The 25,731-nt window shown below is 47.9% G+C and overlaps 1 protein-coding gene across 1 annotated transcript; it reads right to left on the bottom strand.

Moving 5' to 3' along the window:
• Positions 1-2,292: 2,292 nt before the first annotated feature.
• DIPK2B (divergent protein kinase domain 2B) lies at positions 2,293-25,731 on the bottom strand. The gene is made up of 5 exons (XM_068155146.1): positions 25,359-25,731; positions 18,726-18,990; positions 10,042-10,215; positions 7,850-8,138; positions 2,293-5,617 (listed from the first exon to the last, which is right to left on the bottom strand). Exons 1-5 carry the CDS (start codon positions 25,580-25,582, stop codon positions 5,277-5,279), a joined length of 1,293 nt encoding a protein of 430 aa, XP_068011247.1. The 5' UTR covers positions 25,583-25,731; the 3' UTR covers positions 2,293-5,276.

Genomic DNA, 25,731 nt, shown 5'->3' on the forward strand with positions numbered 1-25,731 from the left:
AAATGGGACCCATGTGCATCCTAAAGTCTCAGAAAACCAGAGGGCAAATAAAAAGCACCTGAAAATAACTGTCGTTTGACTGAGCTTGCTGGAAAGATGCTTGCACAAAATACACTTTGCTGGCTCTTCCTTGTGGGCAAGATCAGCACTCAACAGCTCCTAGGTTCTTCTCTACATTTAGCCTGAAACTGGGGCTAAACTACAGCAGTTGCTTTACCACCTGATGACCTCTCCCCAGCAGAAAGAAGTGATCAGGAAAAGAAGGCTCACAGGATTTAATGAAAATTGATTTAATGAAATAGCCAAAGAGGTACCAATGTCAGTACAAGACAGATAGATTTATACACAGCCCAGCAAAGGTGCAGCAGTCACATAGAATCAGTATGGTTGGAAAAGACCTCTAAAATAATCAAGTTCAACTATCAACCCAACACTGCCATGGCCACTAAACCACATCCCTAAATGCCATGTCAACGTGTTTTTTGAACACCTCTATGGGCAGTGATTCTACCACCTCCCTGAACAACTTGTTCTGATGCCTGATCACTCTTTCTCCAAAGAACTTTTTTCAATCCTCCCCCAGTACAACTTGAGGCCATATCCTCTCCTCATCACTTGTTACTAGGCAGAAGAGACCAACATCTACCTCACTACAACCTCCCTTCAGGTAGTTGTAGACAGCAATAAGGTCTCCCCTGAGCCTCCTCTTCTCCAGGCTAAACAACCCCAGCTCCCTCAGCCTCTCCTCACAGGGCTTGTGTTTGAGACCTCTCCCCAGCCTTGTTGCCCTTCTCTGGACACGTTCAAGTATCTCAGTGTCCTTCTTAAACTGAGGATCCCAGAACTGGACACAGGACTCAAGGTGTCCTTTTGGACATGCAGCATCCTGGCCAAGGGTGGTGGACAGGAGGTGCCAGGAGGTGTCAAAACAGCCCAGACTCAAGGGACACAGATGTTTGGGAGTACAGGGCCAATTCAGAGGCTCTGTCTTGCTGCTATTTCCCCTATGCATCAACCACATCAGAATATAGGAGGGTGGGTGAATGAAGATGGGTACAGAGTGAATAGGAACCGGGTGCATTGCTCACAGGAGGGAAAAGGTTTTCACCTATTTTTCACATTCTGTGATGAGCACCTGATTCAGTCAATGCTGTCAGGGCACTTCTTTTTTGGTGGGAGAAGTGCATGAAAAATACAACATAATGCCACTGTTCTTTCCCAAGGGGTTCTGTTGGGCAGGAGAGAGTGGTGTGAGCACTGTGGACACATGTGAAGGCACCAACTGAAAATGAGACGTGGAGGAGTGGTGAACTATGCTGGGTGAAACTGGGACTGTCACTTGCTGTGGACATGCACAGTCCCTATCATATGAAAAATGACAGTGTTAAAATACTCTGCTAGACAAAATATGGCAGAAAATAGCATTTTACATACCTCTTGACCACAAAGCTTTAAAATATGCAGGATGTGGGACAGCAAGAGGAAAGAGAGGCTGAGAGCCCTGGGGCTTTTTAATCTGGAGAAGGGAAGACTGAGAGGGGATTCAATAGATGTTTATAACTATCTGAGGGCTGGGGATCAAGAGGGAGGGGACAGGCTCTTCCCAGTTACACCCTGTGATAGGACAAGGGATAATGGATATAAACTGCAGCACAGGAGATTCCACCTCAACATGAGGAGGAATTTCACTGTGAGGATCATGGAGCACTGAAACAGGGTCCCCAGAGAGATTGTGGAGTCTCCTTTTTCTGGAGACTTTCAAGACCCTTCTGGATGCATTTCTGTGTGACCTGTGCTAGATTCTATGGTCCTGCTCTGGCAGGGGGGTTGGACTCGATGATTTCTGGAGGTCCCTTCCAACCCCTAACATCCTGTGATCCTGTGAAGATGAAGAGCTGAACCTAAAGGCATCTGTGAACTACTCACAAATAAATTGTCGAGGCTGACTGTGAAGACTGCTGGAAGACTTCTCCTGCCATCCTTGTCCTGCTATGGAAATGATGTCAGTCGTTACCAGGAACGGCTTTCAAAGGCTCTCCCAAAGCCACTGTCAGAAATAACTTGAACTCAGAGAGGAAAAAATTGCTCGAGAGTTCTTTTGGGAAGGATTAGGTTTAAAATAATTGCCATTTATAAATTAATTTCACATCCTTTTGGAGCTTGACCTACTAGCATTTGAAGGCTTGCCTGGATCTGGCAGACAGGGTGGGCGCCAACTCCAGGACCCGACTGCCAAGAAAAAGGAAAATATTAAACGAATGAATTGGCAATGAAAATAAAGAGCCAGAGGAATACAGGGAAATGAGATTTACTTCAGCAAAATTATTATTCTCGGAGCCATGGACTGATTTTATGGCTGGTCACAGTAGTCACAGTATTACAAGAGCCTGACTTCCCTAATTGTGGTGGTCCAAAAACTGTTGGTGGTTACAGCTCCCAGCATTTTAATACTTTCAACACCCATAATCCTGTTATGTTTAACGAGGGGTTATTGTGGAGTTTTTATTACTGTGATTTAAATTCATATCAGAGCCTATTGGAAGCGGTGGGGAGACTCCTCCCAGCTTTAACAGCTTTGAATCAAGACAGTTAAAAATAGATGCCATGTGCCTCAAGACTTCTGCTGCAGTCTTGCCAACAGAGTCCAAGCAGCAAAGGAAGATCATGTCTCTTCTGTTATACTAAACATTTTAGGGCCATGAGTTGTTTGATCCTAGCCAAAGCTCTTACGACACCTCAGTCTTATGCTCAATGTTGGATGTGACCTGAGAGATCTCAGCTTGCTTCTGTTGTCCTCCAGGATGATGAGAACGTGCATCTTCTCTGTGCTTCCCTTGGCTGGCCTGATGGTCTGCTGCCCTGGAGACACTTGCCATAGAGCTGTACAATAGGTGAACAGCTCATTTCCAATAGGAAAATGTGTGTGGTGAAAAGAAAAATGCCCATGATACATAGGAGAGCAGTGAACCCACCGTGGAGCCTTGTTGCAAGGGTTGCTCCTTCTTTCACTGCAAGTCAAGCCATGGCTAAACTAGAGAGCACTGAATCAGAAACCAGCCCAAGTCAAGGAGCAGCTGCAAAGACATCTCTGCAGATTCAGGGCTTTCAAATCACCTCTGCTGCAGCATGGGTGGGCCAGGCCAGTTCTTCATCTTAGTGTTTTTGGGGTGTTTTGTGGTGTGCATTTTTACTTACAACTGCATGAAGAATGCCCTGAGGGAATGGTGGTGGCTCACAGCCCAGAGTAGGCAGAACCTCAGCACTGATCCTAGAGAAAGCAGCAGTGAATCCAGAGCTCCTCTATCCCTGTGTGATGTGGCCAGCATCTGGCACCATGGAGAGGAACTTATTAGAGGGGAAAGGGCCCAATGCTAATGCCCAGCTAGCAGATAAAATCACATAGCAAGAGATTGTAGATGCAGACAGATTCAAGAAAAACTGTTGAAAACAGATTGTTAGACAGCCTTATGGATCTCAGCAAAGGACATGTTTTTCTTACTGGAAGAGAGCCATGATGTAGAAATAGACTGAAATCAAGAAAGAGGGCTGCAGCCATAGCTTAGGCTGTATGTTTAAACATTTTTGCTGTCGGACCATCTGGGCCTGGAGCTAAATTTACCTACAAATTAATTTCAATGTTTCTCCTTCTTGAGAGGTGAAAGGTGCACTTGATACTTTCTGCCAGGAGGAAAGGCAAAATAGATGTCCTGGGTCAGATTTTCCCAGTGTCAGACCTGTGTATGGTTTTGGATGGCTAATCTGTCCACAAAACCTGCCTTGAAGCCCAGGCCAGGTACTCTGCGTGCACAGAGCCCCCTCTACAGCCAGTACAAAATCCTGACTGGCATTGCTGCTCCCCACAACTCCATACAATGATTAGCAATGCAAATACACTTGCATCTTTTTCTGCTGTCATGCTGTTAGTGATTTCTTTTTTGAACCATGGCTGAAGGAAGACTGTTTCCATGACAAAAACACTTACGGGGATCCAGAAAGTCTACTTTCTGAGTGAGCTCAGTCAAATTTGCTTGATGATTCCTGCCCACTTGGATCCCAGGAGAAAGTGCCCAACCCAGATGAGGTCCGGCAAACCCCTAGAGATGAGGTAAAATCTGCTGTGGGCTTCTGATGCCCCACAAGGGGCACATAGGACGTGGGCTGACAGATGCCGTGTGATAAAATTGTGTTTTGCAGCTCTGCGACTCTTGCAGCCTTTTCCCGCCGAATGAGGCACGTGTGTCTAGCCATGGGTTGGCCACTGGTGTGAAACAAGACTCCACCACCTCAAATTTTAGGTGGACTCCTTTGGGAGGTGGCTTACTGGTTTTTTCCTTTGAAAGGCAAATGGATGAGGATGGCTGTACCTCTTGCTTGTCAGGACTCAGACCTCCCTTTGGAGGCAATCCAGCACCTATGCTGTAGCATTGAGTCTTCAGAAGTCTCATTGGGTTCAGGGTAAACTAATTTCTCATCCTCTGTCTGTGTTGTTTCTCCTCTTAATGACATTTTCCTTTTTGACTTTTTTTTTTTTTTTCCCCCTTGTAAATGATTTCTCTGGTTTTCTTTAGAGAGAAAAATGTGAGAGCTGGACAATCACATTCCAGAGTCGTGGGGGTTTTATTCTGATCATAAAAACCCAACCTTTATTATTCTCCAATTACTGTCCATCAACTTTGGAAAGACTAAAAGTAATTATATTTTGAGATTAGAGACATTCTCAAGGGACATAAAAGTAATAAAATTTAAATATTTTATAAATGTGATCTGTGATGGGTGATGGTACAGAACTGATCTGGTGGTTCAGTTTATCTATGAATTTTAGTGCATTAAAAATCCCCACAGGGAAAGTCTTAAATGCTCCCATCCATCCCACATTATGTATCTATCATCTCCAGCAGGAAGACTTTCTTGGTAATAGAGCTCCTCTGTCTAGCTCATTGTGAGCTTGCTGCCTTCAGAAGGTTTATTTTTTTTAATGAATGGCATGAAAAGCTCTTCCAAGGGCAAAACACATGAATGAGATTTATTAATCCTCCCTGTCACTCACAATAATGCTAATAATCCCTAAGACTTACGTCATGCCTAACATCCCACGTAACAAATGCAGCTCTGGGAGATGAGCAATAAATCCTATGTGTGGTTTGTTCCCTCCTTCTCTGCCTCGATGCAGAAGCCCCAGGTGCAGCTCTTTTCCAGCTACTCTGGTTCCTTCTTGCTTCCCACAGTGGCAGGGGGCTGACACTAGTCCTTCCCAAGGGACTCCTCCTTCAAAACCATCAGTATTTGTCACTGTATTTGCAGTCAGGGTAGCGGTAGGCGAAACGGGAATCGCAGGACCGCAGAGGTCTCAGGAGTTCGGCTAAGTTTGCAACCATCTCATTGACACCCTGGTCATCATCGAGGCTGTCAGCACAGTGCTGCAGGAAGCTGTCTATCTTCTCCTGCACGGGTTGCTGGAATTTCCCCTTCAACAACTTAGGCAAAAGCTCTTGACACACCATGATGAGGCTATGCTTCTCTCTGATGGAGTTACAGGACACAAATGCAGACGGACAGTCCCCAGTCAGACAGCTAAATATATCTTTGTGCTCCTGTTGGTCATCAATCAGCTGGCTTCCTGTTAGAGACAATTAAACCAGTTCTTAGAAACACAGCAGCAAAACCATGGATCATCACGTATGTCTGTATGTCTGCACTCATGTGGGGTATGTTACTATCTGAAGGATCCAGCTGTCTTTCACCACAAAGTACTCTGTAGCTGTACATGGGCCAATTTTATGCTCTGGAGCCCTCAATATAGAGAGGACATGAACCTGATAGAGAGGGTCCAGAGGACGGCCATGAAAATGATCAGGGGGTTGGAGCACCTCTGCTATGAGGACAGGCTGAGGGAGCTGGGGTTGTTCAGCCTGGAGGAGAGGAGGCTCCAGGGAGACCAGATAGCAGCCTTCCAGTACCTGAAGGGGACCTACAGGAAGGATGGAGAGAGACTGTTTACAAGGGCCTGTGGTGACAGGACAAGGGACAATGGCTTCAAAGGGCAGATTTAGAATGGATATCAGGAAGAAGTTCTTCATTATGAGGGTGGTGGAACACTGGAACAGGTTGCCCAGGGAGGTGGTTGAGGCCCATTCCCTGGAGATATTCAAAGTGAGGCTCAGCAAGGCCCTGGGCAGCCTGATCTAGTTGGGGATGTCCCTGCTGACTGGGGAGGTTAGACTGGGTGACCTTTAGAGGTACTTTCTGGCCTGGACCAGACTATGATTCTGTGATTCTCACCCCTGAGATATGTATATTTTTCTGAATGACAGAGCTCTGAAGAGCTGCCTGACAGAGGAGCTAGAGAGGAATCTGTCAAGTCAGACTGATGCAGAAAAAAACCCAAGAACTGGAGTACTAACCTAAAATGTGGAGTTTCCACAAAAACTGACACAAATAGCCAAACCTATAATTTTTCCATGATAGCCAAAATCACTGAATTGCAACAACAGCTAATCTAGCTGGAGTCATGTTAACAGCAATAGCTGTTGGGATGAGAAAATGAAACCCAGAGGAAAATTCTCTGACAGCTGCTTCTGAATATTTGCTGTCGGCTCAGCCAAATATAGGAGCTGAGCAAAAGGCCTTCTGAAAATTTGAACATTCAAAATGAAACTGTAAAATTACTGGAGGAACCATCTTTGATGAGCTCTGCTTCCAGGAATAGGCCAATGTAACCTGTGAAAAGTAACCCTTGGCTTTCTGTCAGAATGACAAAAGAGGGAGGTTTTTTTGTTTGTTTGTTATAATAAATATAATTAGTATTAATTAATGTGGAAAAGGCACCTAAAAAGAGCCTGGTGTACTTAAATATACCTCCCAATACATAAATGAAGATATGAAATGACTACTTGCAAGTGAAGTTATGAAATGACTACTTGCAAATATCAACATTTGTGTGGCTAACGTTTAGAAAGAGGTGATTTAGGAACTTTTCAAAGGAGACTGTCCGGCACCATGCATGTCAAATGCTGTTGCCAGCTACAGAGAGAGGCAGGCAGGATGTAAAGGCACCCATAGAATCACAGAATTGTTGGGGTTGGAAAGGACCTCAAGGATCACCCAGTTCCAACCCCCTGGCATGTACAGGGACACTTCACACTAGATCACATTGCTCAGAGCCACATCCAGCCTGGCCTTAAAAACCTCCAGGGATGAGGCTTCTACCACCTCCCTGGGCAACCTGTTCCAGTGTCTCACCACCCTCAAGGGGAAGAACTTCTTCCTAACATCCAATATGCGTCTACCCATTTCTACTTTTGTTTCTATTCCCCCTAGTCCTATCACTACCTGACACCCTAAAAAGTCCCTCACCAGCTTTCTTGTAGGCCCCTTTCAGATACTGGAAGGCCACAATAAGGTCTCCTCAGAGCCTTCTCTTCTCCAGACTGAACAACCCCAACTCTCTCAGTCTGTCCTCATAGGAGAGGTGCTCCAGCCCTCTGATCATCCTCATTGCTCTTCTCTGGACATATTCCAGCATGTCCAGATCCTTCCTGCAATAGGGGTTCCAGAACTGGATGCCATACTCTAGGTGGGGTCTCACTGTGGCTGCTCACCAAACCACTGACTGCACAAACAGAATGCCTGCAGCCTTCCTGACTCAGAGCCAAGATGGCAGGAGCCACTGATGCTTTTGCTGTCAGTAAGTCTCTCCATGGCCTCATCATTATCTTATTTAGCAAGCAATGTTTGGTTGATGAAGAACAAAATCAGCATCAGAGCCAAGTGTAGCAGGGGAGAGATTTGTTTCTCCTGCCTCACTAAGCCCTCCCGCGACAGAAGCACAGCCACGGAGCCTGCTGAGTACCTTCCTCCTTGTCGATGATCCCCAGCGTGCTGGCATCCCGGATGAACAGATGCCCGTTGCTGAACACGCCGAAGGTGCCAGCATCCACGTGGGTGAAGTAGAAGAAATAGTTGAGGTCGTTGGTGCCCATGGAGCGGAGGACAGCGAGAAGCTGGAGGGCCAGGTCTGCAGCTACCTCGGGGGCGGCATCATAGAAATCACGCAGGGGCCGGGTGCTGGCGCTGACCAGCAGCCTCCCACAGGAGCCCAGGTACCGAGGGAAGGGCCATCCCTCCACGTCAGGGAAGATCTGCCAAGGACAGTTGGAATGGGGGAGTTGCCTCTGCCCTCTGCCCACTGCATTCTGCACATAGACCCAAACTCCCTCTTGAAGGTCTTGCAAGTGCCCTGGAAGACCTCAAGCATCAGCACTGCTGTGGTGTTTTATTTTCCTAAAGCAGCCCACCACCCTTCCTCACCCCAGCCTGTCCCAGAAGCTGGGAAAGGCTCTGCTCTATCCTGGAGGAGCTATGCTGCTATTCTATTCCCTTTCCCCTTCCCCCTTTCCTCCTTTCCTCCTTTCCCCCTTCTCCCTTTCTCCCTTTCCCCCTTCCCCCTTCTCCCTTTCCCCTTTCCCCCTTCTCCCTTTTCCCCTTTCTCCTTTCCCCTTTCCCCCTTCCCCCTTCCCCCTTCCCCCTTCCCCTTCTCATATTTCAAGATCTATTCCATGAGGGAGTCTACCAGAAAGTCCAAGATAATAATAGTTTTCAAATTTATGACAATTTTAGCCACAGAAGAGATAATTTTAGGTGTCACTAATCTGTGTCACTAAACTGCCTGGCTGTTTCATGAAGTACTTTGCAGTCTCAGGGAGGAAATGTGCTGGGTGCGTGCTGCAGTGGAGACACCTGGGCTAGGCATCAGCTTGTGGTAGGAGGGTAGTTACCCCAGGTGGAAACCAAACCGCAAGACTGCTGAGCTGTATCAGCACAAAGCTTTCTGCCTTTTACATTGCAAGCTGTCTGTCCCCCCAGCACCGCTAGGCCCTGCTAAGGAGGGGGCTATGAGTGCATCCAGTGTCATGTCTAAGGTCGCTTCTCCCTTCTGCTCTGAAGGCATTTTGGGCACCAGTGTAAAATTAAACCATTTCTTTTTGGCATATTTTTCTCACCTCTGCAAGCTGTATTCCCATATCCTTACAGTGCTGAGAGCCACAGCCTTGTGCCTCAGTGAGCTGTGGCCAGGGTGGCTGACTGACCCCCAGGACACAACTGGGGTACAAGTGCCAGCTTCCCTCCCTGGGACTGGGCAGACCTCTGGGCACTGCTGAGGGCAGCAGTGGCCTGGGGCAGGAAATAGATGCTGCTACTGCTGTCTCTCTTCTTCATGGCACCCCAAAGGGTTGCAGGAAACTACAAAGAGGATTAAAGGTGGGGCCATGGTGGGTAAAGGTGAGGATACTCCCCCAGAGATGTGTAAGGAAAGAGAGAAGCCACATGCCAGGCATGCCAGCAGGGGATGAGGAGCGGGGTGAAAAACCTCACAGATCTCTGCCTTCAAACTCAGAGCTCAGCTGTACTTGAGATACCACCAAACATCTCTGCAAAGCTTCACTTTGCCACAGAGCAAGTTGCCAGCAAGAGACAAATGGAAAAAAAACCAGCACTGGCATGTGGAGCCTGCGAAATCAGCGCTCCCTGACTCCATGTTCAACCTCAGTGCCGCATCTTGGGCCTCCCACACTGCAGTATGCTTTTGCTTTTTTTTATAAAGAGTCTGAGATTTTAAGCAATACATCACAATGCAAGCATAACCCCCTGAAGTATCAGAGATGTGTATTGTGCATTCCATTGTAGACTGTAGTCTTGCTTGTAAATATAGCTTTCATTTGCTTCCAACTGAACTGGTCTGGCAAATTGAATGTTGGGGGGGAGGGAGGGGAAAATTTCAACCCACCACACCTCCACAACTTCACAGGCTGATGCAATGACTACCTCAGGAGCCTGCCAGCACCAACCATCCAATCTCACAGAAGAGAATCACTTTCTGAAGGTTAAGGAGTTTGCCAAATGTCAATGCTGGGACTTCCCTGGTGGCTGGCATGTCTCGGGTGAGGGTTTGCTTGCAAGGGGCTGCTGGATGACATTTCAATCCCTTCCAACCCTAACAGTTCTATGATCCTGTGATTCAAGCTGGGATGGATTGGTACCCACCTGTAACAAGATGGGGTGTGAGTTGACTGACAAGGTGTACAAGAGGCGCAGTTTGTCCCTGTCAGTGAGGTGGTCCATGTAGATGCTGCCAGCGTCTGGCACCTCGGCATAGCGCCGCACTATCCTGTCCAGGAGACGCTGGGATGGGCAGCGCAGCATTGGGCTAGACAGGCCCTGGTGAGAGGGAAAAACACAACAGAGGGGTTCATTTTACAGCTGGAAGTGTTGCAATGTGCTTGGCCCATGTCAGGGCTACAGGAACCTGTGTACTGTGCCCACTGTGTCTCTGCCCCCTGTGATGCAGTTGCTGGTGGGTATGGACACACAGAGGGATTTCTAAGGCAAATCTCTCGTGGGAAAAACCCCACATCATCTAAAAATGTCTGTTCACGGCTCAGGTTTCCAAAATAACATCCACTCCTAATGGCACAGCCACAGAGGCTGCAAACTCCATTTCCCACTCCATGCCAGCAGGCCTCCTCCCTCTACCTGGGTTTCCAGCCCTGGCATCCCAGCTTGCTGCTGGAGGCCTCCCTGTCACAAAGGCAGTGAGTCACTTCCCTCCTTAAATAATGTCTTCAGATTGCTTCGCTATTTACTTAACCTGTGAGCAGCTTTCTTGGAAATATTATTTGCTAAGATCAGTAAACATGATTTAAAAGTGTAAATAAGCACTGTGTGTAGGCACAAGCACAGGATATATTCCCTTTCTGATAAACTCACCCATTAACTATCTAAACTAAATTTGAATAGCCAGTGCATATTTTTTTTCCCAAACACCAGCAACAAATAAAGAATTGTTGGGCTAATGCAGTCAACCAGCACTCTATTTCACCTTTTAGATTTGGAGGTTTGGCTTGCAGAATTGCACAAGCAATCTATGGCTAGGATAAGTGACATAAAAGTTTATACCTTCCTAGCCAAAAAAGAAAGAAAGACTCTTTTTTTCTTTAAGTCAGTCTTCCTTAGTAGCCAAGCAAAGCAGACATACAGACACACATTTCTGTGCCCATAGTGACACAGAAATGCTACCTTGCTGCGTCTCTTCTGGGGAAGGGAATTAGGTTTTGGCTAAGCCTTTTTCTTCCAAATGACTCCAGTAGCCAAACTGACTCTTTCAGGTTTTGTTTATAATCTGAAGGCTGGGAGATGTGGTTCAGAGGAAATGGCACTGGATCTCACGTTGCTCCCTGCCGCTTTTCACACTGAGAGCAGATGTTTGACTCAGGATCTCCCCAAGTTCTTTGGTAATGATGAGGTAGGTCTCTCTCGGCCCTTCCTGTGCAAGCTGATCCTTTGGCATAAAACACTTAATTACCCAGCCACAACAAAGAAATGAAGACACTGAGAAAGAGATGGAAAGGGTCAGAGATGGAAATGGAGGACTGGACTTCCCATATCCCTTCCTCTGCCTCCCTTCTGGCTGCAGTGAAGTCCCAAGAGCTTCCTCCTTGGCCATCAGTTGCATGAGACAAGCCCTGAGTGCCAACAGCTGGTCAAAATTACCCAAGAAACTCAAGCACAACTAGAGTGTTGTCTCAAAACAACAGAAAAATCTTATTTCTTTTCCCCAGTCCTAGTTATATTCTTCTCTTTGGGTGTAGTGGCAAGGAAATATTTTTTCATCTAATTATCTAAAACCATAGAAGAGGGGGAGGTAAAAGGGATGGTTATGGATCTCTGCCTTACAGCACTTGCAGGCATGTTGTGGCTGACTCTGCCACTTTCCCTTTGGAGAAGAAGTGAGAAAAAAATGAGCAGAACAGAGCTATGTTAGAAGATAAATGGTGGGGAAAGACTCACAGCTCACTCTGTGTGCAAATATTTGCAGCCAAAGTTACAAAGCCTTGCTGCCTCCAGGAGTTTGCAATGCAAAATCTGAGACCCTTTAGAGTCTGCAGTGGGAACAGAAATCAGGGTGGGAGAGAATGCATGGAAGTTGCAATTAGGACTTTTTCCAAGGTCAGAGCTCATCCTCTGAACACAGATGTGGTCATGCACTGCACACAGTGATCACAGCTGCTCATTTCCTGAGGAACTGTTTCAGGCATATCAGCTCCAGTGCAGGAGCAGAGGAGCAGGGCTGGGAGCTGCCATATTTATTACAACCATTGGTACAGCTTCCTATGATTTAATGAAGCCTTGTTCCACCAAACTGGACAGTGGAGCCTTGTGATTTCAGCAGCGCTAATCAACAGTGTAAAGTTCAGCACCTGCTCTGGTGCTGCCCTTCCAGCAGACTGATGGAAAGGTCACTATGGTGGGAAAGAAGTCAGAGTTGTAAAACTGTCAGACAAAAACTGTTGATGGAAGAAAACTTTGAAGAATACCTATGCAAAACAGGAGATACTGATTTATCTTAAGTCCTGTGCAGTGTCTTAGTACCCTGAAGAATAAGATCTGACAGAGATCCTGATGTAGTGTTTGTGACTGATATAGACATCTACTTATTTATTTTGATTAAATATCCATGGGTTTATAGTAGAATAAACCAAACCAGGTTGGAAGAGACCTTCAAGATCATCATGTCCAACCCATCAACCAATCCAACCCACCCAAACAGCTAACCCATGGCACCAAGCACCCCATCAAGTCTCCTTCTGAACACCCTCAACGACGGCGACTCCACCACCTCCCCAGGCAACCCATTCCAATGGGCAATCACTCTTTCTGTATAGAACTTCTTCCTAACATCCAACCTGAACCTCCCCTGGTGCAGCCTGAGACTGTGTCCTCTTGTTCTGGTACTGGGTGCCTGGGAGAAGAGACCATCATCAGCCTGTCTACAACCTCCCTTCAGGTAGTTGTAGAGAGCAAGAAGGTCACCCCTGAGTCTCCTCTTCTCCAGGCTAAGCAGCCCCAGCTCCCTCAGCCTCTCCTCATAGGGCTTGTGTTCCAAACCCCTCACCAACTTTGTTGCTCTTCTCTGGACTCGTTCCAGCAAGTCAACATCCTTCCTAAACTGAGGGGCCCAGAACTGGACACAGTACTCGAGGTGTGGCCTAACCAGTGCAGTGTAGAGGGGCAGAATGACCTCCCTGCTCCTGATGGCCACACTGTTCTTGATGCAGGCCAGGATGCCATTGGCCTTCTTGGCTGCCTGGGCACACTGCAGGCTCATGTTCATCCTACCATCAACCAGCACCCCCAGGTCCCTCTCTGCCTGGCTGCTCTCTAGCCACTCTGACCCCAGCCTGTAGCACTGCATGGGGTTGTTGTGGCCAATGTGCAGAACCCGGCACTTGGATGTGTTAAATCTCATGCCGTTGGATTCTGCCCATCTGTCCAGCCTGTCGAGGTCCCTCTGCAGAGCCTCTCTACTCTCCAGCAGATCAACTCCTGCCCCAAGCTTGGTGTCGTCAGCAAATTTACTGATGATGGACTCAATGCCCTCATCCAGATCATCAATAAAGATGTTAAAGAGCACAGGGCCCAGCACTGATCCTTGGGGCACACCACTAGTGACTGGCTGCCAGCTGGATGTGGCACCATTCACCACCACTCTCTGGGCTCGGCCCTCCAGCCAGTTCCTAACCCATCGCAGTGTGCTCCCGTCCAAGCCAGGGGCTGACAGCTTGGCCAGCAGTTTGCTATGGGGGACGGTGTCAAAGGCCTTGCTGAGGTCCAGGTAGACTACATCAACAGGCCTCCCCACATCCACCAGGCGGGTCACCTGATCATAGAAGGAGATCAGGTTGGTCAGGCAGGACCTGCCCTTCCTAAATCCATGCTGTCTAGGCCTGATCCCTTGGCCATCCTGTAAGTGTTGTGTTATTGCACTCAGGATGACCTGTTCCATGATCTTGCCTGGCACTGAGGTCAGGCTGACAGGCCGGTAATTCCCTGGCTCATCCAACCGGCCCTTCTTATGGATGGGCACCACGTTGGCCAGCTTCCAGTCCTCTGGGACCTCACCAGTGAGCCAGGACTGCTGGAAAATTATGGACAGTGGCTTGGCCAGCTCATCTGCCAGCTCTCTCAGCACCCTAGGATGAATCCCATCTGGTCCCATGGACTTGTGGGGATCCAAGCTGCTAAGGAGAGTTCCAACCACCGCCTCATGGAACATAGGGAAACTGTGCAGCTCCCTGGCTCCTTCTGCTAGCTCTGCAGGCCAGCTGTCAGGAAGACGTTCTGCCCTTCTAGTAAAAATTGAGGCAAAGAAGGTGTTAAGTATCTCTGCCTTTTCCTCATCCTTGGTTACAATGTCTGATAATGAATAGTTTCTGCAAAGCCCACTTGCACTCTGCTGTGATTTCCCCCCTGCCCCGACTGCACAATATGCAAAGCATTTTAAACTCCCATGTACACATATGTGTGTGTGTCTGGTGTAGACACACTTGGAATTCACACTGATGTAAAGACAACCTCTAGAGGACAGCTTCTCTGCTTTCTCTTCAGCCAGCTCAAGAAAAGCTAGGATGAATCAGCAGTAGAGCTGCCTCCTGCCCCATGCACCACTGCCTGGGTGCAGCTTGATGAAGCAACCAGATTTAGGGTGAACTTCAGGAACAGACACTTGGATGTAGGTGTCAAAGCATGTGCAGCTCTTAGCTGTTCAAATAAAAGGGTTTCTTTCACCCTCAGAAGAAAGAAACTGAGGATGTCCTCTGAAGCTGTGGGGCTCAGCCCCACTGCCAACATGTTTACCACAGCACATCTCTGATGATGAGGTATCAGGTCAAAGGGGCCACACGTGGCTCTGGAAGCCCCGCAATGCTCAGCCTTACCTAAGACAGAGCAGTTGCCAGAGCAGCGAGCTGCTACCTGTGTGATGCAAGTGAAGAGATGTGCACTGCACTTAGAGGCCAAATAACCATGGTGCAGGCACATCTGCTGGCAGCAGAAGGAGGTGCTGGTCAATAGTTTCAAACAGTATGTCCTAGAGAGAGGGGCTGAAAATGGTTGCCTTTTCACTTCACTGCTTTTTGTCTGCCTTCAGCAAACAGGCTGAGAGAGTGGGGGCTATTCAGTTTGGAGACAAGAAGGCTCCAAGGAGACCTTATTGTGGCCTTCCAATATCTGAAAGGGGTCTACAAGAAAGCTGGTGAGGGACTTTTTAGGGTGTTGGGTAGTTATAGAACTAGGGGGAATGAATCCAAGCTAGAGGAAGGGAGATTTAGATTAGACATCAGGGAGAGGTTCTTCAGCTTGAGGGTGGAGAGTCCCTGGAACAGGCTGCTCAGGGAGGTGGTGGAAGCCTCGTCGCTGGATGATTTTAAGGCCAGGCTGGATGTGGCTTGAGCAACCTGATCTAGTGTGAGGTGTCCCTGCCCATGGCAGTGGGGTTGGAACTAGATGTTTCTTGAAGTCCCTTCCAACCCTGACAATTCTGTTATAGGCCGTGCTTTGTAGGCAGGGCTGTAAATTCACCCTGTGGGCAGCCTGTGCTGAAAGTAACTTTGCTTTACTGTTACTCTTCCCCCTCCAACAGGAAAAACACAGAGTGCAGTTTGAGGTAGTGAGCTCCCAGGCAAAGCAGCAGCTGGCTACCATGTAGGCTGAGCCCTGGCTAAATCCTGCTCCTCTCTGAGGTGGACCGGATTTTAACACTGAAGACTTTGCTGCTTGCAATAAAGATGTTCATTGTGGTGGGAGAAATTATCCCTGTGGCAGGGACCTTGGCTGACGGTTGGGTCAGGCAGGGCAGGCAGTGTGAAGTGAGAAAACATTACTTCATGGCCTGTCGTTCTGATTCAAGCACGTTATAGTTTGCTGTAATTCTCTTCTCTGTAAGACAAAATTACCTGAGCCCATTAGCTTTCCTTAGTGCTGCTATATAGGAGAAACCACAGGGAGGGGAGCACAGACACCGCTGGGTGACTGCAGCTTTGTGAAGCAGAATGGGAATCCTGCTAGGCATCAAGAGTGGTGTGCTGTAATCCCTCTGAAAAATGAGAGAGGAATGGGGGGCAAAAAGGCAGAAGAGCAGTGCTGCAGGTAAGCTTTTGTAGTGACATGTGGTACCCCCAAGAAACTCCCTCTGATGGCTCACACTGGGTTAACCAAGATGCTGGTTTGCTTAGGTGCAGTGCCAGGCTGGGGTGCAGGCAGAGTGACTCCTGTGGATTTTGGCTCTGAAGAGAGCAGGTGGGATGGACAGAAAGGAAGGGGATCCCCAGCTCTGCAGGGCCCCGTGGCTTGGAAGGGTTCACTTTGTCACCTGTGGTGGCCCATACAACAGGCCTGGGGCTCTCCTATGCAAGCTCAGGCTGTATGACTAAAACATTGCTGCTGCTGCTGCAGGCTGTTTTCCAACTTGGACCACTGTGGGACAAGCAGCCATTTTGCAGAGCAATAGCAATTGCTGCTGAAATTTGGAGGTTTGGGAGCAGAGACCCTAGGGCCTGTGGTTTGCTATGCTTCTCTGTGTATTCAAGCTTATATGCTGTTAGAAGGGTTTTGTATCACAGTTTAGGTTTCTCTGCTTGATTTGCAGAAACAAGGAACCATGAAAGCATGAATGGAGCAATCCTGAGGCCAGTGTGAAAAGGTCTGGGTCTCCCTGCAGCCTTCTGTTGCCTCTCCAACTGAAAAACTGCATGGGGTGCTGAAATGTCCCAAGGAGTCTGTCCCTCACATGTCCCCCTAGGCTTGCTCACTTCAGAGGCACCCTGGAGCATGGGTCACATCAGCTTCCCACTGCTGCACAAGGAAATTCAAGTACCTTAAAGAAACTGGATATGTGCAAGGCCAGGGCACCCCAGAGAAACTGGATAAGTGCAAGGCCAGGGCACCCCAGCCAAAGTCTCCACATGATGCTGTGTGTGCAACCTACTCAGCTCAGCTGGGAGTTTAGTTTCAGACAGGACAGGGTGGGGAAAACTCTAGCACATCAAGAGCCTTTTAAGGAGAGTAATTTGGGCTCAGCTATTGACTTAACTTTGCAGCAGGTGTAAGACACCACAGAGCCACATTTCTCCAGTTACTTTTTCACCCATCTCAGTAAACAAAAGTTTTAATCTCTTGACTCCTTCTCCTTCACATAGCACTGCTGTGGAAGCACCACGGTTTTGCACAAAGCCCTTGGAGACTCCAGCAAGGCTGGAGGGCCTGGCACCCCAACTTGCCCTCCTACAGCTCCCTGTAGGAGCCTTGGAGGACAGTGGTGGCCAGCAGGTGCCTGGAAAGCTGCTTCCTGCAACCCTGCAAGGAGTTGTTCTGTTTGTAACTCACAAGCTCAGGTGAGGGATGCTCTGATGGGAAGCGATGCAAATCTGGCCCCTCTCCCTAGTATCACTCACAGGGTTACTAGACAAAGCATAGTGTAGCTTTCCTCCAAAAAAGGTTTCCTGTCTGGCACTCACTCCCTGGAAGTGTGCTGGCTTCAGCATGACCTGCTGTGAGGATTGATCAAGTGATTGAAGAGAGTCCTTCTTGGTGCAGCTCAGGCATTTAGCCCCACCACTGCTGCTACTGCTGCTGTAGCATGGGGTCTCCCAATCTTCCTTCTGAGATATGCTGCTCCATGGGGTAAGAGAAGTGGAAAATCTAAAGCAGCATAACTTTAGCACCCAGGAAATCTGAGCAGATGTGGCAGTGTGTAGGCAGGAGGAAGCAGTTGCTTTTGCAGAAAAAATCTCCATAGTCCCTTCTTCACAGCCACTTCTAACTCTTGAAAAGGGGAGAAGAGTAATCCTTTTCCTCTCAGTGTCTTGTTTAGGGTATATCCAGCCTTCACTCTGGCCCGTGCCCCATGTCAGTGGTTATCATAACCACTGTTGGGTATTTACTGTTGTTTGGATGGGATAGGGGGATGCACGTGCATTTGGGGAGGGAGCTAATGCTCTCAGGTTCAAGCCACTAGCTGCAAAATACATTTGCTTGCCTTGTGGCTGTGCCTGGTTGGTGATGGCATCCTTCAGCACAGGCAGTGCTCAGATGCTGACTTCTTTCTGGACATTGCAGTTCTACCTCTCTGTCCCTGCCTATGTATCCATCTCCCATGCCACTGCCACTGTTTTACCTGGTGGCAGCAACATTTCCCTGGCATGCCTGTCTTGGCCTTGCTTGTGACACTGCAGGACTTTGACAGAAAGGGCAGCACCTTTCTTTGTGCCTAAGATCATCTGCTGTATGTAGCAGGCAGATGAGGAACCAAGGCTCTGGCTGCTCATGCTGCTGGCCCTGCTGGCCACAAGCAGAGGAGTCCAAGCTACCCTGGCCTGGGGCAAAATCACTTTCAAGGCATGGCCTACCCTGAGACATGATGGAAAACTAGGAAAAAACCCAGCAGAAATATCTTCACTCAAAGTGTTGCCATGTTTGTGTGCATGGCTCTGTTTTCCCTGTGCCCAAAGCCAGCAGGTGCTATGGCTTTCCACAAGCCTTCAGCCTCAACCAGCTCAAGGAGCTGGAGCTGGTGGTCTCCTCACCTGGGACAAGCCTCAGCCCTAGCCAGGCTGTGCTGGGGAAGTTGGCCCTGGGTTGTGGTGCTTTTCCTCCCACTGGGGCCTCATTTTGCTTCTTCCTCACAGTGGGTGGGCTCAGCTTGGGGCATGCAGGGTTGTTCCCCTCCACATGCTGAGGCATTGCCCAAAATTGCCCCCCAGCCAGCAAGTCACAGCCATGTCTCCTTCAATCCCTTTTTTCCCTCCCAAACCACATGGCACACCCCTGGGGTACCCTATTCCCCCCTCCTACCCACCAATGGTGTAGGGGCTGGGGGACCACGGGGCACAGACCTGGACCAGGTCAGGAGTGAGGCGCTTGGCCCGCAGCCATTTCTGGAAGCGGTGCGTGCGGCGCAGGGCACGCTCCAGGCTGCAGGTCTTTGTCTTCAGCAGGGAGGTGCAGATGTGCTTGTCAGCCCGGTCGTGCTGGTACTTGGAGGTCAGCCGGGTGATGTCGACCAGCCGCCAGCTCTTGGCATCATCGGTGTAGTTGCCTGAGTAGCTAAGCAGGTAGCTGGGGGGCAGCTTTAAATGAGAAGAAAGCCAGGTGTCAAACCTGCCAAACCAAAACAAGAGCCCCACGGAGAGCGGGTTAACAAGCCACACAGACACCCGCACGCTGCCAGCACCACCACCACCACTCGCTCTGCTGTGCACTGGCCCCACGGGCTTCCTGCCACCCCACTGTAAAGGCTGAACGGTTCTGCATGGGTGTGGTAGTTTCAGGCTGCACCTTGAAAATTTTCCACAGATCTTGAACAGGAAGTAGTAGAATGCAAATAAATCACCACTGGAGGTAACAAGGAAAATAATCATACAATCATAGAATCAATAAGGTTGGAAAAAACCTCAAAGATGATCAATTCTAAATAATCCTATTGGACAGACTAGATTACTAACTTTCTCTCTTTTCACTTCCTTCACTCTGGCAGACACTAGCTCTGGCTTGTGCTGGCTTTGCTGATAGAATAGAATAGAATAGAATAGAATAGAATAGAATAGAATAGAATAGAATAGAATAGAATAGAATAGAATAGAATAGAATAGACCAGACCAGGTTGGAAGAGACCTTCAAGATCATTGTGTCCAACCTATCATCCAACACCACCTAATCAACTAAAACACAGCACCAAGCACCCTATCAAGTCTCCTCCTGAACATCTCCAATGATGGTGACTCCACCACCTCCCTGGGCAGCCCATTCCAATGGGCAATCACTCTCTCTGTGTAGAACTTCCTCCTAACCTCCAGCCTGAACCTCCCCTGGTGCAGCCTGAGACTGTGTCCTCTTGCTCTGGTACTGATTGCCTGGGAGAAGAGACCAACTTCTGCCTGTCTACAATCCCCCTTCAGGTAGTTGTAGAGAGCAATAAGGTCACCCCTGAGTCTCCTCCAGGCTAAGCAACCCCAGCTCCCTCAGTCTCTCCTCATAGGGCTTGTGCTCCAAGCCCCTCACCAACTTCCTTGCCCTTCTCTTGACACGCTCCAGCAAGTCAACATCCCTCCTAAGCTGAGGGGCCCAGAACTGGACACAGTACTCAAGGGATGTTGGCTGCATTGTTTTGTTGTGGCTAAATATTCATAAAAAACTACTCTCTGCTCTTTATCTTGTCCTGTGTACAGCAGGGTAGAGAAGGGAGCAGGGAGGGGGAAGCTATTAGCAGCCCCCTGGTTTTGTCCAAGGGGGTTCTTGTGCTGTTTATAAATGGTAAATACCTGTAAATATTGTGTATTTTGTACATATTCATTGCATTTCACATTTAGATTGTTGTTTTGCTTGTAAGTACAGCTTCATTTTCTTCCACTGAACTAGTCTGGCAATTTTATTTTGGGGGCAATTGTTCAGCCCACCACAATGGGTGTCCCTGGTTGCTGGGGTGAGGCAAGTGGGCTGAAGTTTTTGGCCGAGGAAACATGCTTTGGAAAAAATGTCTGTCTTTGATTCCCACTTAAACCATCCCTGTCATGAACGGTGCCATGGGGCACCCAAAAGGCTCTTTGGGACCACCTGGAGAGATGAGTGGAAAGGAGTGGGCTGCAGGGATTCAGCTCACAGATAATCCCATGGGTTTTTTAATTGCCTTAATCCCAGAGAAAGGGGCCCAAAATAGAAGTACTTGATGTTCAAAAGAAGCCTGCAGAAAAAAACCTATTTCATGACAGTTAATGTGTTTGTGAATATCCAAAATGACCTGTTGTTTTGGGCTGGTGGTGGTCCTGCTTGGTAAGGGATTCAACAGGTTCCTCCTAATGTCACCGGCTGTAATGTAGCAGTTGGGATGAGTAACGTCCCCAGGCAGCTGCAGAATTTGGGGTGTGCTGGGGGGAACGTGTGCCCTGGGCGTGTGGTGCCACTTGTAGCCATGGAGATCTTGCACTGCTCTGCTCCCCCTGTACAGGCACAGGAGGGGAGCATATGGGCTGGGTAATTAGGCTGGGATGGTTTTTTTTTGTTTATTTCAGCAGCCCCCTCAGCCCTGCCTACACGCACGTCACCCAGGCAGGGACTGAGGAGCCCAGTGCCTGTTTTCTAAGTATGTCTGTAACCTGCTCTTGGAAAGTGGCTGAACTCTGACCTTTGCTTTGGCCAGCGTTATGCATTCACTGCCCTTCAAACCTCCTGTCCGAAACTCCTTGCCCAAGTACATAAGAAAGACCATCCTACTTTAATCTCACTGTAAATTAAAGCTGGTAGCTTAGAAGTGAAACAGGAGAGGCAAGAGGATCAGCTAGCAGGAGTTGGATGAAAAGACATTAATATGTCTGAAAGCTGAACCTCATCTTTCAACTCCCAGTTGGTAAACCAGCACAGAAAACATTTAAGGGCATTGATTTCCTCTGATTTCAGACAAATAACTGACTCAGTGATGTTAAGCACCTTCCAAAATCAGAGACTGACTGTCCTCCTCCTCACAACCCCTCCTGGAGGCACTGCTTTGCTCCTATTCACAGAATCACAGAATGTTAGAGGTTGGAAGGGACCTCCAGAGACTGAGTCCAACCCTTCTGCTATTCCCCACTACAGAATGTGCAGCTGAGCTCCACTGTGGAGCAAGCAGGGAAAGCATGTCTCCCCACATTGCTGGTGCTTGCTTTGCTTTGGCTTTTGGCTCTAGCCATGGTCCTCCTTGAAAAGATTTGTCTCAGAGACACAGTCTAACCAGAGGTGAAGGAGCCTGCCCCCAGGGCACGGGACACAGGCACTTTGGCTGTTTGGGCATTTTGCCCAATATGAAATTGAAGCTTCCCCATGACTAGGACACATGATGAAAATGAATACCTTATTTGTTTGGGGTTTTTCGTTGGTTGGTTGGTTTTGAGTGAGGACTAAAGAGCAGAGAACAAGTGCTATGCCTCACTATGATTTGTTGTCCCCTCCCAATGCAATGTGACAGGGAAGAGATGGCTAAGGGTTTTTTCCTTTCCTTTCCTTTCCTTTCCTTTCCTTTCCTTTCCTTTCCTTTCCTTTCCTTTCCTTTCCTTTCCTTTCCTTTCCTTTCCTTTCCTTTCCTTTCCTTTCCTTTCCTTTCCTTTCCTTTCCTTTCCTTCCCTTCCCTTCCCTTCCCTTCCCTTCCCTTCCCTTCCCTTCCCTTCCCTTCCCTTCCCTTCCCTTCCCTTCCCTTCCCTTCCCTTCCCTTCCCTTCCCTTCCCTTCCCTTCCCTTCCCTTCCCTTCCCTTCCCTCTTTATTCCCCTTTTTTATTTTCTCTTATTTTTTCCTTTTTCCCCCTTTTCTCTCTTTTCCCCTTTTCTTTTTTCCCCTTCTTTTTACCCCTTTCTTTTTTTCACTTTTTGTTTTTATTTGCTATTCTTTTCACCCATCCCCCCCCCCCCCCCCCCCCCCCCGCTTTTTGCTTCTCCATTCTCCCTTTTCCCTTTTCTTTCCCAGTGTGCCTTGTGATTTGGCTTCAGCATGCATGTTCAGGAGAGCCCACATCAGGCAGATGCCAAGAAAGCACCACCTCCTGCATGCAAGCAGTTCATGGGTGTATGAAATCCAGGGCTGAGCATTAATCTGAGTGTGGATGGAGCAATTTCCTCTTCAGACCTCCCGGGGGAAAGCCACGTGGGCCTGGGAACTCGGCATGGGCTGCAGCAATTCTGCCTTTGGCATCACTTCTGGGCAGCACAGCATTGCACTGGCATGATTGCTAGATATTTTCAAGATTCATCATCAGGTTGTGCTGTAACAATAATTCACTCTTGTATGAAGCCTTTTAGGTGAGGGCCTGGATGAGCCTTAATTCCGACTTTCAGTAAGATCTATGTGCATAACTGAGTCACAGATTACAGATTTTTTGATCAACTCAGAACTAAATGTTGAAGAAAATTAAACTAATTTTCCCCTTTTCCTGGATGAAACGAAGTGTTTTGCTCCAAACAAAATATTTTCCCTTGCATTTGGAGATTTACATTCTTTTTGTAATAAGTAAGTTAAGTCTTTAAACCAAAATAAAGTAATGCCATATGAAAACAAATCAAACGGAAGTAGTCCTGCTTTTCCAGACTTCCTTTCCATTACTTTCTGGGGAAAGCTCATCACCAGCATTGGCACAAGTCTGCCAATAGTTTTAGTCAGATTAGATTCACAGCATTCTAAAAATCTAGTACCTCAGGGAAACTTTCTGCTGCACTCTGCTTTTGGGACAGTTGGTAGGCAGGTCTTTGTATTCTTGTTTACAGATGGATAAAGTTGGGCAAAGATAAGGGGAGAACAGAAGATTAGAGGACAAGATGAGTCACCAGCCATTCTGGGAATAAAACCCACATCTTCTTACTTAGTTGAGTGTGAATGCATGTCACAGCTCCTGGAAACGATGGAGAATTAATGAAGCATGTTCTGATGAAGACTAACACAGAGTAGGACCAAGTGCCATCTACCCATTCTGAACATAGCAGAACATACACTGGAGGGAATCAAAGAGCACGAGTGTCGCTGAAATTTCCCCTGTTTAAACTTCCACTTGCCAAAAAGTCCTGCCTTCTCAAGAAATCAAGTGGGAGAACAAGTTTTACCCCTGCAAAGAAAAGCCTGAAGCTGACTGGCTGCTCAGGAGAGCATTTTTAAAAGTTAGCTTTTCCAAAGCCCTCAGAGCAGGGCTGTGTGTTACCACTTACTTGTGTGCTACACTAGCTTGTGAAAAATTGGCTGTGGGCTTACAGGAGAGGCAAAAAAAAGTATCTTTGGTTTAGGAAGCCTCTCTTACCTTTCCTGACGCAGAAGCATTGTGCTCTCGCATGTTTGCAGCTCTGTACCTGCAGACCTGGCTCAGACACTCTGTACACCTACATCCCTTTTTTGCTGTGCCCTGGAAGAAAGCCAGCATGAGGGCCTCCTGCTTCTGCTCACGTAGCACCTCTTTCCCTTGCCCCAGTGCAGCATGCAAAGGCAGCTACTCACTGCAGAAGGCTACTGCTATTTTTAGCATGGTCCCAACCTCCCCAGTGGCTAAATGGGAGTAACCGAAATGGTGCACCTGCAACAAGCTGCACCTGAGGGAGCTGCTTTGTACCCAGCAGAAGGTCCTTAAAACCCCTACACAACTGAGTGGCAAAGGGCCACAGCAGATTAGGGTGCATGGAAGGAGCCAGCTCGCATGCCACTCTGTTTCAGAGAATAAAATGTAGAGCAGCTTGTACCCTGAAGACAGCTCCAGCCCCTACAGACCCATACCAGCCTGTGTCAAGCCAGCTCAACACGCTGATTGCAAATCCATCTTGTGCTCTGGGGCAAGAGCCTAGGCGGTGGTGGGAGAAACCCAGCACTGTTTGCCCGGCCCTTTCCAGTGCACCTACACATCCCTGGCACAAGCAAGGAGGGACAGAAAGCTAAGAGGGAAAAATGCTGAGGACTGGAACCCCCAGTGTGCCATGGCAAGGGATGCCCTGGCACAGCAATGCCACATACTGCCTCCTTCCAGCAGCAGTAAAGGCAGGATGGATGTTCAGTATTTCAAGTCCATACCAGACAAACCATTATGGTTTTACTATGCTACATTTTATAGGATAGTTTAAGATAAAAATAGTGATTTGTCTGATATTATACTACTTACATTACAGCATTAAAAATACAATTTTACTGTAATAATTTCTTCTCCCTCAGGCTTTTATAACTACAAAAGAAAGTGCATATGGCTCTATAAATCATATCAGACCTAATAAACTCTTCCTCTGCCAAGCACTGCCTTTAAATTTCCCCTCAAAAAACACTGGCAACATTTTCCCTGCTGTCATCAGATAGCTCAGCTTTTGAGCCTGTACCTGAATGGATCAGTCTGATGACCCCTTGGACAGCACCTCATCAACTCCAAGGCAGATGCAATTTCTGCTTCTGCCTTCAAGTTCTCACAGAAATCTCCCAGAAGTGTACTAATAATTTGGTCCTGTCTATTCTCGAGCATATAGGTAACATAATGTGCAAAAGTCCTCATGCCTCAGGCAGGTTTAGATTGATGTTGATCTTAGTTAATACGCACGTGGAGTTCTGCACATTTGTGTGGTTGCACCTGGTAGAAAATTACATAGCATGTTTATATGTTTGTAGTTCACATAGTCTGTTGGGAGTAGACAAAGCTAACCTCCCATTTGCCTTTACTCCATTGCTCATAATAAAATATTTCCAGTACATCCAAACAAGCTGATTTCTTCCTTCCCTCTTCACTTCCCCCATCATCACCTTGAATTGTCTCAGAGCCACTCTCTGTGCAGAAAGTTGAGCCTTTTGCTTTTGCTTTTGAATGACAATTCAGGGCTGAAATCTGGTCAAGTTTGTGTGGCTTTGAAAGTAAAGAGACAAAGCACCTGCTTACAGACAGTAATTAAATTGCTAGGTACTGTAACGGGTGCTAAGTTACTCTGCATTGCTGTTCATTAAAGCACTTGGAAATACTAAGAGACTTTAAAAAATACTGTGTTGAGTTTCTGACCTTATTTCTTCTTTAAAGAATTTCTTGCAAATGGATGTCCCAATGCAGGCGTTGCATTTATCAAGTCCCAGGAAAGTCCGGCCAAAACTGTAGCTGGGTTTGACGTGGGGCGCAGACGGAGAAGGTGGTGCTGCTGTGGAAGGGTTACAGCTCAGAGCCAAAACCAGGAGCAGCATCAACGAATCTGCAACTTTGGAGCAAAGGCAACATATCCAGTGCCCCATCTACAATAGTGGAGAGCTCTGCCTTTTGCAAGTTGCCCCTCTCTATGCTTTCATTCTCCTTTTGATGACCTCAGCCTGCAACAGTGAGTCCCGAAACACAGCAAAACACACTGGTACAGGAGAGCCTGAGGCAGTCCCCATTCTGCCAG

The sequence above is a fragment of the Melanerpes formicivorus genome, unplaced genomic scaffold, assembly GCF_026170545.1.
Source record: "Melanerpes formicivorus ecotype bairdi unplaced genomic scaffold, bMelFor1.0.p_v2 SCAF_30, whole genome shotgun sequence".
Lineage (NCBI taxonomy): Eukaryota > Metazoa > Chordata > Aves > Piciformes > Picidae > Melanerpes > Melanerpes formicivorus.

Excerpts from the sequence above, each read along its gene's own strand:
- DIPK2B (XM_068155146.1), bottom strand. The coding sequence starts at position 25,582 with ATGGGGCACTGGATATGTTGCCTTTGCTCCAAAGTTGCAGATTCGTTG. Across the intron at positions 18,991-25,358 it reads TTCTTTAAAGAAGAAATAAG|GTTTGACACCTGGCTTTCTT; the intron begins GTCAGAAACTCA and ends TTGGTTTGGCAG. Across the intron at positions 5,618-7,849 it reads GATCATCGACAAGGAGGAAG|GAAGCCAGCTGATTGATGAC; the intron begins GTACTCAGCAGG and ends TGTCTCTAACAG.